This window comes from Agelaius tricolor, unplaced genomic scaffold (assembly GCF_023055355.1).
Source record: "Agelaius tricolor isolate 1412-34295 unplaced genomic scaffold, bAgeTri1.0.p SCAF_8, whole genome shotgun sequence".
NCBI lineage: Eukaryota > Metazoa > Chordata > Aves > Passeriformes > Icteridae > Agelaius > Agelaius tricolor.
This window is the reverse complement of record NW_027269268.1, coordinates 2,392,985-2,403,697: the sequence shown is the minus strand read 5'-3', so window position 1 is coordinate 2,403,697 and position 10,713 is coordinate 2,392,985. Positions and strand designations below refer to the sequence as shown.

General features: G+C 44.3%; 1 protein-coding gene across 1 annotated transcript; it reads left to right on the top strand.

The window, feature by feature from the left end:
• Window positions 1-2,528: 2,528 nt before the first annotated feature.
• JCHAIN (joining chain of multimeric IgA and IgM) lies at window positions 2,529-7,801 on the top strand. The gene is made up of 4 exons (XM_071431248.1): window positions 2,529-2,686; window positions 5,107-5,242; window positions 6,401-6,481; window positions 6,694-7,801. The coding sequence occupies exons 1-4, from the start codon at window positions 2,623-2,625 to the stop codon at window positions 6,893-6,895; spliced, it is 483 nt and encodes a 160-aa protein (XP_071287349.1). The 5' UTR covers window positions 2,529-2,622; the 3' UTR covers window positions 6,896-7,801.
• The last annotated feature ends 2,912 nt before the right edge of the window (window positions 7,802-10,713 follow it).

Sequence of the window (10,713 nt, the reverse complement as noted above, 5' to 3'; positions counted from 1 at the left end):
TTAGGTCTGGAGACACAGCATTCACTACATTTGTTGGCTATACCTTGATGGAAATCTTCACTTGATACTTGGACATGTGCTGCCAGATCCTGCCAGGCTAAAATTCCAGGTAACTTTTGCAGCTGTGACTTAGAGAAATCCAGGCCTTGCTCATGTCCCTGACCTTGAGAGTTTCCATTTTAAGTGTCCTAATTTTTTTCAAGTCTGCCCTTTTAAAAATCAGCATATTAACTTCCACTTGGACTCTCTTGGATTTAAATGGAACTGACATGTCCCCCAACACAAAGTAATTTCCAAGAGCAGGAAACAATCCGTGTCTCCTCAAACCTTTGCCAGGACTTAGTGAAAACATGAGTCCCTTCTGGTGAAGCTGGAGATGATCTCCAACATGAGTTAGCTGATCCAGTCAACCAGGAGCTGCTCAAGCCAAACCAGTTTGCTGTAGGCAGCATGGGATCACTGCTACCAAGACAACAATCAGGGACTGCTGGTGGTCTGTTTATGCACCATTCTGTTGGCTTCCAAGTGAGAAAGGAGGAGCAAACAGAAGCCCGGGGCAGACTGCTTGTGGATGGTGTGTTATGTGGAGGGAGAGGCCCTGAGTCTTGGTGCTGTCCAACTCCCCCAGTACAGCAATGACAATTTCACCCCACTTCACTCAGGCACCTGCCCAGCTTCTTACCTGGAAAATCCTAGTTCAGCACATCCAAGGGCACCTGGAAACACAGGACATGTGAACAGAGACTGAAACCACAGGGCTGGTTCCAAATTATTTTCCAATTCTCAATTATTCCACCTCTAGCCTCTGTCCTGCAGGGAGGCTAGGAGTCCAGCTCCCCATGCAGCCCATTGCCAAACACCTGCTCACCCAGATAAAATTCCAGAAGGCATCCAGTAAAACAAGGGTAATTCCACGCAAATAACAGTCTAGAACATAAGCCTTACTCTCAAGATCTAGCTAGAAATCCCCAGAGACATGCAGGTGGCTGAAGGGGCTGAAAATAGCTCTCCAGTCATCATATCCAGACCAAGGGGCTGTACACACAGGTGTACATTTAGCAACCGAAATCCAGATACGCTGAGCGCCGGCAGCCAGGGAAAACCACCAAAATTAACAGAAAAACACAGATAGAATTCTGCTCAGTCTCTGCCTTGACATTTGAAAATACTCTCCTTGCATGTTCCCAGTGCCATATTTTTGTTATTGCAGCTAGGCAAACAGATAAGCACCAGCCCTCCCTTGCATGTTGTTTTTCTGGTGCTGGCATCCTCCCTTCTTGTATAATCCTAGCAGAATTCTTACAAAAAAGAGTGACCGAAACAAACAGTACTTTAGACAGACACCCCTACCAGAACTGGTGAGCTAAGTTTATTTAAAAATGGGGCACAGGGAACATCTTGCCCCTGTCTCAGATAGAGGGCTGCATAAAACTGTTAGCAATGCTTTCTGGGATGGGGAAAGGAAACAACCCCACATCTTTTCTCTGCTACAGACAGATTCCTAAAGCAAACACAAGGTTTGTAAAGAACTGTGGAAGAGCCCAATGCCCTGCGAGGGGTTGGCTGTGACCCATCTTCCCCCCCTCCCCAAGTCCCACGCTCCCCGTGCACATGAGCACTGCTGATGTAGCCTGAAAGCTCATTGCATCATGCAGCTGCAGGGTGAGGGGTTTGTGCTTGGGGAAAAAGCTCAGGGCACACAACCAGGGACTTGGAATAGTTCTGGCCCTAGGGACCCAGCCAGCAGGGTCTGGAAAAAGGGAGACATCCTGCAAGGTGACAGGAGCTAGGATGCTTGGCAGCATTGCCAGAAGAGCTCAGCCCCTTGAAGAGGCCTGGCAAGAAATCCAGGCCCTTGCTAAGCTTGGGTTTCCCTTAAAAAGTGGCTTTTTCTGTACAAGACACATGCAAATGCTACAGAGACAGCTCTGGCCATTATAGGCTACATTTACTCTTCAGAAGTTACACAAATGATCCCAAAATCGCAGGCCCTCTCCAGTACCAGCCTCCTTCAGGAAAAGTCTGCATGACCAATACTCCAGGGTTTTCCTGGCACCTGACTCAGGACCACTTTTAAACCACAAATCCCATGGAGTCCCTTGTCCATTCACAAGAAGATGAACTCCTCAATGCAGTGGGCAGAGCTGCAGTGGCTGTACCTCTTTCAGCCCTGCCCTGTCACCTTTCCTGCTTTGACTGCAGGATCTCTCCAGCCCTTAATTCAGGTTTGCACACAGCTGGTCTAAACACAACTTTGATTTTGAAGCCTGAAGTGGTCTTTTTAATAGGACTCAAGGGATTTTTAAGGCTGATGTCTCAAAATTAGGAAACAGAGCTGTGACCCTTCGACTTTCTTACCTTCCACTAGCCCTGATGGCAAGATGTCCTTGTACTCAGCAGCTCTGTTGCCTGCTGGTGAAAAACAGAAAAAAGCACAATAAAAGTGCAACCCCTTCCTCTCCGAAAGCCAGAGGTCTCAGTGCATTAACACACCTGCTTTCAGTCACCAGCCACATTTTCCAGTGTTGGCCAGGCTGTTTATTTTAGGAAACCCATTTGCACACGCCCTTATAGGCAGAGTCAGGCTCTCCACTGCCATTCTTCAAAAGAAGGGAAGGCAAGATGAAGACCACTTGGTCGCTGTCTGTTGCCTTGGCCGTCTCCTTGGGGACCATCCTTGTGGCAGGTAGGTGAACAATGAAAAAATGGAAAACTGGGATTAAGACATCAATGGCAGGTTTTGTGTCATTTACCCTGAATTATTCTAACAGTCAGGAATCAAATCTCAAAGCCCACTCTCAAGCAGCTGTGCTTCAGTGGTGCTTGGACTCCTCAGGGTGTTTCTGCATCAGAGCAGTGGGATTTTAATTGCTGCCTGGAGGATAACTTGATGACTAGCTCCAAATTTAAGACTTGATAATTAGGCATTTTTCTCTCAGGTTCCTGAAGCAATAAACTGCAAATGTGCATGCTCATTTTCCTGCAGTCCTAGGGAGCTTAGCTGCTACATCTAAAGGCTTCCAAAATCTTCCTGGTAATCCTGCCATACAGCTACAGCCAACTTATTCTGATTAAACTGTAGCTTATCATGTGACTCCACTGAATTTCTTGGAAACTCTTGATTTCAACTGAGCTCAGCCTGTCCTCCCAGCACACTGCTCAGTGCGGCTCTCAGGTCTCTGGAGAGTGTGAATCCTTCATGCTGCACATGGTGGATCTGACCTGCAGGATGGAGTCAGTGCTCAGGGATAACCATCCCAACAGCACAGACAGCTGCATCCTTGCATTTCCTGCAGCTTTTGTAAGAGGGCATCTTGCTGCTTACCCCAGGCAGTTCTGCTGGGCTTCACAATGTATCAAAGGACAAAGCAATAGTGGATGCTGAGAAATTTTGTCCAAAACACAGTCACATAAGTATTGAGGAGGGAGGGAACAGCTCAGTGCAGTAACTCGGGCATCAGGAAATCCAACCTGAGGACATTCAGAACAGCATTAGCAAATCTTGCATTTAAATACCTTCTCCCCAAGAGACTTCACTGGGTGACACATGGAGATACTGCAGGTAAAATCACTTTTTTTTTAGCATTGTAATCTTAAATGAAAAATTGATGGAGCACCAGTAACTTTAACAGTGAAGCCAAGAGCATAACACAAGGAATTAAATCAGGGCAGTATTTTTAGAGCAGTCAGCAAAACCTGCATATGCATAAGATTGTGCTAATCTAATTTTAGAATTAAAGCCTGCTCTGAGAGGTTTTGGGACAGCCCAAAAGCCAATAGGATCTGACTTGAACATTGGCTTTGGATGAAGGGTTGGGAAAGAACTGCACACGATGTTAAGTGGAATGCAGCACAGACAGCAGAGGAAGAGCTGTGTGATGGACAAAAAGCCAGAGACTTCCCTTGAGCCAAAAGAGAGGCCAAGACAAGGAGCCAAGGACTAGAGAGGCTTTTCTGGGAGGCTTCTGCATCAGAGGAAAGAGCTCATGTGGAATGATGAGTTGGCAGAGAAGAAGCTTGGAGAACAAGCTAGGAAAGTGATTTCCTTCCCAAGCTAGGAAGTCCATAGAGAATCATATCCAGCAGGTCTACTGCTGCCCAAGGCCACAGAGGCAGCACTTGTAAGCAGCAGGTGAACTCTAGGGTCACTGAGGCATCATTTTACACAGTATTGGAACCTTTTTCACAGTTAGGGTGCCTGTAACAATCTCAGAAACCCTGGAATGGAAGCAGATGAGACCAGGATATTACAGGGGAAGGAAGGACCAAGGCTTTTAAGTCCAAGTAACTCCAAAATCCTTTATAGACATGATTAACCCAGGTTTTTTCAGCCTATTTCTTCTTTCTCTCTCTGATTAAACCAAGAGACAAGCAGAGCAGGCAAGAACTGAGATCCATTTGAGTCCAAAACAAACTGTCCCCATATGACAAAAATCACTGAGTCTGGTACTTGTAAGCAGGCTGAAGGTGCTGTAGCAAGAATGATGCAACATCAGGAACATCCCAAAAGCCTCTGAGTGACACCTGGCATGTTTCAGCCTGCTTTGACTGAGTTTCATATCGAGTAGCATGCTAGAAGCAGCAGTTTGCAGGGGTAAATCAGGACTGGAGTTTTCCCTGCAAACCACAAGCATCATCAGGGCCACCTGTTCTTCCCTGCCACGTCAGTGGGCTGCCTTCTTTCTGGGTCCTCCTGCTTTTTGGCAGCTGTTCCCCCAGGAACCTGAAGGACAGGATACCTCACAAGGAAAACTGACACATCTGCCACATTGGCAAGGTGAGGGACATTTGTTTAGAGATCAGATCCAAACTGGGGTTTGGACTGCTCGAGCAGTTCTGGTGCATGACAGAGGAATCACATAAGCAATTCCTAGTAAAAGAGCACTTCAGTCACCAGTCCCACCACCCCTACACACAGCAGCACACTGAGCTGAGCAGGAAGACAGCTGAACACATCTTTGCTAAGAGACTCACTTGTACCTGCTGCAACCTCAATCCAGGTGCTGTAATGGTGCATTGCTGGCATTTCCATCCTTTGGCTATCTTCTAGAGCAGCTTTCAAGGATTTTGCTATTGATTCTGGGATTGCCTATCCTGTGCTTGCAGGTTATCCAGTGGGTCCCATCGATGAGGAGTACGTGCTGGTCAATAATAAGTGTCAGTGCGTAACAGTGACCTCAAAGTTTGTCCCCTCACAAGAAAATCCTCAGGAAGAAGTCCTGGAGAGAAACATCCGCATCATGTAAGTGGCAGCCAGGTATTTCACAGAGATGGTGAGCAGTGTTATACCAGTTTTCTTTGCATTGTTTCTGATGTCCCAGCACTGGTGAAGTGAATAGCTTTTCATGTGGGCTGCTTTCTGTGGTATCCTGAGTATTTCACTTTGCTAGGAGCTTTTCTGCCTCACATGAACCTCTCTGGTGTTTGTCCCTTCAGATACAAAAAATCATCGCCATGTTTTAAGCAGACCGGTAGTAACTTCACAAAATAGGCTGGGGAAGTAGATCTAACCTGAAACCAGATTGGGCCCATGACACTGGATTTACTTTCTGACCTGACAGAAAGCCTGGGAAAATAGTTAATGCCTAAACTGATCAACTATCAGTTAATGCCTAAGTGGTCTCCCATGAGACAGAGCTCAGTTCAAGAGCAGGACTTTGTCCTGTCCTCTCCTATAGTACTTACAAGGCAGCTCCAAGCAGGAAGAACGATGCATCTGACTGCACGGTATCAGAATGCTAAATAATTACTTTATTATGCTATAACTATTTTACACTGCATTACACTAACAAGAACTATACTAAACTCAAGAACTCGTGACTGTCTGCTGACCAGTCAACACATCTTGGACCTGATTGGCTAATTAACATAAACAATGCCCACCAGAATCCAATCAAGCAATCACCTTCAGGTAAATCATCTTCCAACACATTCCACATGTTCAAAAACACAGGAGGAGCAAATGAGACAAGAATTGTTTTGGTCATTCATTTCTCTGCCTCTCTCTGTTCAGAGGGCATGTGAATACCACACTCTCCACTCACACAAACCTAACAGAAATGTGTGTATCTCTGGGAAACAGCTGCAGGAGTGCTGTAGAGCTCACAACAGGAGAACCACTAATTAAACATCCCTGTCCATCAGCCTCATGCATCTGCTAACTCAGAGTTTAACAAAAATTAACCTTCTCAGCCCTGTCACTTGCAAGTACCACTTATTATCAATTGCTGCAGTCCTGTCGGGGAGGGTTGTTGCCTTTGAGGGTGCAGAGGACCAAGATTTGGAGAAGGGTCAGAATGTAAATAACCTGAAGAAGATGAAAGTTTAGATTTGCTCAAAAGAGAGCAGACTCTGTTTAAAAAGCAGTTTTCAGCGAGTGACTCTCTCCCCACCTTTGCAGAGTCCCCCTGAAGGCTCGGGAGAACATCTCAGACCCCTTGTCCCCACTCAGGACCACTTTTGTCTACCGCCTGAGTGAACTGTAAGTACTTTTATTTCCTAACTTCACTTGCCAAGACTTAACCCTCAGCAGCTCTAAAAGATGTCAGAGGGCCAGATGTTCCCCTGGAATACCTACAAAGGGCACAGCACTCTCCTGGCTCTACATGCAGATGAGCAAGAAAGATTGGGGGTTCAGCAGGGGCATCTTTTCACCTAACTCCTCACACTTGTTCCATTTTCCATCTCTTCCAGCTGCAAAAATTGTGAACCTATAGAAATTGATCTGGGTGGGGCCATCCACCAGGCCCAGCAGGGCAACTCCTGTGAAGAACCTCAGACATGCTACACCTACGACAGGAATGAGTGCTACAGCTCCCCTGTGCCCCTGCTGTACCACGGGGAGGTGATGCAGGTGCCAGCAGCTCTGACCCCAGACTCCTGCTTCGCCCAGTAGCTCGGCCCTCTGCTGTGCCAGAGCCTCAGAGCACCCCTATTCCTATCCTAAATGTACGTAGAGCACCACAGCACCTGGATGGCAGCACCCCAAATGTTTGCCCCTACAGTAACCCAACTTGTCTCTTCCCATTTCCAACCTCAGCCTCATGCCATCTCCCAAGAGCAGCTCCTGGCTTTCAGTCTCCCTGGCATGTATCTGCAATGCCATGCTGTGTCTCACACCACACAGACCAGACCCCCAGCAGATATAAGGCATTCCCCTGAAGTCAAGGGAATTACACTGATTTACAGCTCTGGGGAAGCTGTCCTTTTCAGGCTCCTGTGTGCCTCCCCCAGACATCAGCAGGAGTGTCTGTGCCCTTCCCTCCCTGAGCAATCTGAAGTGACCTTCACACAAGGCCTTTGATGACATTAGCAGCATTTACGCCCTTAGAAGAGAGTTGTAAAACCATAGTTGAGAGAAAAGATGAGAGACCCTTCTAGCACTTGGACATCTGCAAGCTTCCAGTTCTCCCAGATTCAGAGAAGATCAAAAGATGCAGCTACCCTGAAGCGTTTTGCAAAGTTGCCAAGCCCTCAGCTGTGCCAGGAATACTCAACTCTTCTGGGAGATGTTGGGCATTTTACTTTCCCCACTGCTTTACTGTTACTGCTGCCTTCTTCCACCCCTGCTCCTGGTTCAAGTGGTGAAAGGAAAAAAAAATCAAGTAGGCTCAAATTTCTTTACTTGTTCCTTCCTCATCTTGCATTTAAAACCTCAAAAAATTCTATAAACGCAACAAAAATTGCTAGAACAGGACCCTCGTTCAGGGTTCAGAATTGAAGTGATGAAACAGCAAAACCTTATGCCCACAACTGTAGGTTTGTTAGTCAAACATTCAATAAACTTTTTTTCTGCAATCAAGCTGTGTGTTGTGTTCAATTCAATAAGAAGGCATAAAAGGAAGCCAAACCTATAGTCATATTCTTTTCTCTTTCACAAATAATCAAACTCTCCCTAAATAACTGTTTATATTTATAGGCAAAGTCTCCCAAAATACCAGAATAGAAATATTTCCATGCACTTGCAGAACCTCTGACAGATTGAGGCTGAACTGGTTTATAATTTTAAGATCAGATCTGCATCACTGAGCTGCTTTGATTCCAAATCAGTGCAGGATCTGAGTCTCAAAATCCAAACATCACCTAAATTAACTCTTGATAGTGCAATCCACAGATCAGAAGTTTTCACCACCCCTGAATAGAGTACTTTTAAGACAGGTAATCTGGAGGATATTCATTCATGTGCAAGGTGTCAGTCCTAAAGAAATAAAATCATGTGGGGCCAAATTTTGAAGAGCAAAGATACAAAGAAGGATTAACACAAATTATTCTGATGTTATATCACAGTTATGAAAAACAAACTTTCAAAAACACCATTTCCCCTTCTCCTTCATGCAAAAATAAGCCAATTCAAAGAAACACCAGGAGCAAAGGGCCTCTTGGCAGCCTAAGTATTGCAGTGGGTATGTATAACCCACCAAAATATGTCTCAAAGACATTTTCATTTTCAAAACCATTCCCCAGTCTCAGAATACTGTGATGTTACAAGCTATTAGATCACAGATATGAAGTAACCTCAGAGGGAGAAATTAAAGGTCTTTTCCATGCCACCTCTTTACTCCTCATAAGACATGAAAAGACATTTAAAGGCTTTCATTAAAAACTCATACGTTGAGGGTACTCAAGCAACGTTTAGGAAACCAGTCTGTCATTTTCAACAAACCTCTGCTATTCAGTTACTGCTATACACATGCTGGGTTCGACCTTAGTATAATGATGTGCAACAATTCCTCCCCTCAGAGAAAGAAACATTTGTGCTGCAGGCAAAGGGATGCCACAGCAAGCAAAGGTGAGGCTGAAAAGCCTCAGGTTCCACACGAATACCTCCCATCAGCACCATCACACCATCAGCTAGACTGTTCTTCTCCCCCTGGAGCTGCAAGTGACTGTGCATTTCTCAAGCCATTACAGGAACATCCCCCTGTTCCCTTGAACAGAACAACACAGCTCCTATGTCTCAAATCTGCAAATAATTTATGAGTCATGACCCAGAAATAAAGATTTCTGTTGGACTTAGAGATTTGATTTTTTTAATTTTGGGGGTTTTTTAAGGAAAAAAGCATTGACCCTGTTCTTAATTACAGAATTACAAATATTAACTCCAAGAAGACAAATTCCCTACAGCCATTAAGGGCCAGGAACTGACACAGAGCTGAAATGAAATGCTGGCAATCAAATACATTAAACATGTTCAAATAAAGCCTCCCAAACATTGTAAAAACTCCAGCTCTCCAGCTCTTAATGGGATAAAAAGCTGGGGCTGATTACAGCAAGAGCAAAAGAGAGCCAAGAGCTGCCCATCTCCAAACTCCCTGGCTAGCATCACGTGCAATCGTACCCCATCCATGAACTGTGCAGGCCCAACTACTGCTTAGCCGGTCGACAAAATATAGAAACACAGAGCAGAGAAACACCTTAGTGCCCTAATAGCAACTTCAGTAACACCTTGCCCTTTTTTTTCACTTTCTGAGAGAGCCTAATTTACCTTAAGAACAAAACCCATTCTTTTGAGTGTGCTGGTTCTCTGTTTTGCTTCTTTTAGAGCATGCTTAACCCACGTATCAACTAAGCAACAAAAGAAAAAACCTTCTAATACACTCTCACAGAAAAAGTCCCTACAAAAGGCAATAGCTCCATACTGGAAAACAATTAGTAATGAAAATCAGTCCAATCAGTGTGCAGGAGATAACAGGCTTGGGGTATAAATGCTCACACCAGGGCCCCCATTTTTTCTCTTAGGAGCAATAATGGTGGTGGTGAGTTAACTTTTGGTATATTTGTTTAATATAAATTGTTTGTTTGCTATTGGGATTTTTTAAGATGCTGGTTAGAAGCCAAATTAATCATGAAGTCTAGTTTTATAAATTAATTTTATATAAGAATTGGATGCTAATATTATAGGTATTTGAGTTTTGTGGCTTCCTAAGTAAAAAACTTTGATAAAAAGCTCATAAAATTGGGATTTTTTTCATTAAAAGCACTATAGAGAATAATGTCTTATATGCTGTTTATTTAATAATGCATCTTTTAATATTAAATGAGTAAAAATTGTTTAGGAAGATAATTTTTATTTGTGCTCTATTTGTATGTAATGAGACTGAATTAGTTTGTCTAACCTTGTTAATTGCCTTCGTAGAAATCCAAGCAATAGCCTTGCTCCTGTAGGGATAATGAGTATTTATTATTTTGCTTTGGAGTGTGGATAAGGCTATTTTGCTCCCTGCCTTTCTTTAGTAGTGTGGCTGTTCCTCACTTTAGCTGCAAATGTGTTGTAGCCAGTCAGTGACTTAACTGTGTTGGAGCAGTGGAGTGTGAAGCTGAGCTCTCTTTCTGCTCTTTAGGTGGAATTAAGCCTGTGTAGTGGTGTTTTGGTTTTGCAAAACTTTGAGCTGTGGGTGCTGAAATAGGGATGGCCCATGGAGGTTATAGGCTCAAGTGGGTTCCTTGGCTGGGTCATTCAAGGGCTGTGCTGGAGGGCTCAGTAAAGTAAAGCTGCCTCAAAGTAGAGGCTAAAGCAAATGAACCAAATGAATAACTGTCAATGTAAATGTATTAAGTGTTAATTTAACTCTTTTGGTGATGGAGGACTTGCTGTTGTTCTATGCATGTGGTAACAGGTTTTTAGTTTTGCATTTGCAGTTATTTTGCTCTCCAAGTGATGCTAAACGTTTTTTTGTGGGCTGTGTAGGTATGTTGAAGGGGATGTGCTTTACT

Excerpts from the sequence above, each read along its gene's own strand:
- JCHAIN (XM_071431248.1), top strand. The coding sequence starts at position 2,623 with ATGAAGACCACTTGGTCGCTGTCTGTTGCCTTGGCCGTCTCCTTGGGG. Across the intron at positions 2,687-5,106 it reads GGGGACCATCCTTGTGGCAG|GTTATCCAGTGGGTCCCATC; the intron begins GTAGGTGAACAA and ends CTGTGCTTGCAG. Across the intron at positions 5,243-6,400 it reads GAGAGAAACATCCGCATCAT|AGTCCCCCTGAAGGCTCGGG; the intron begins GTAAGTGGCAGC and ends CCACCTTTGCAG.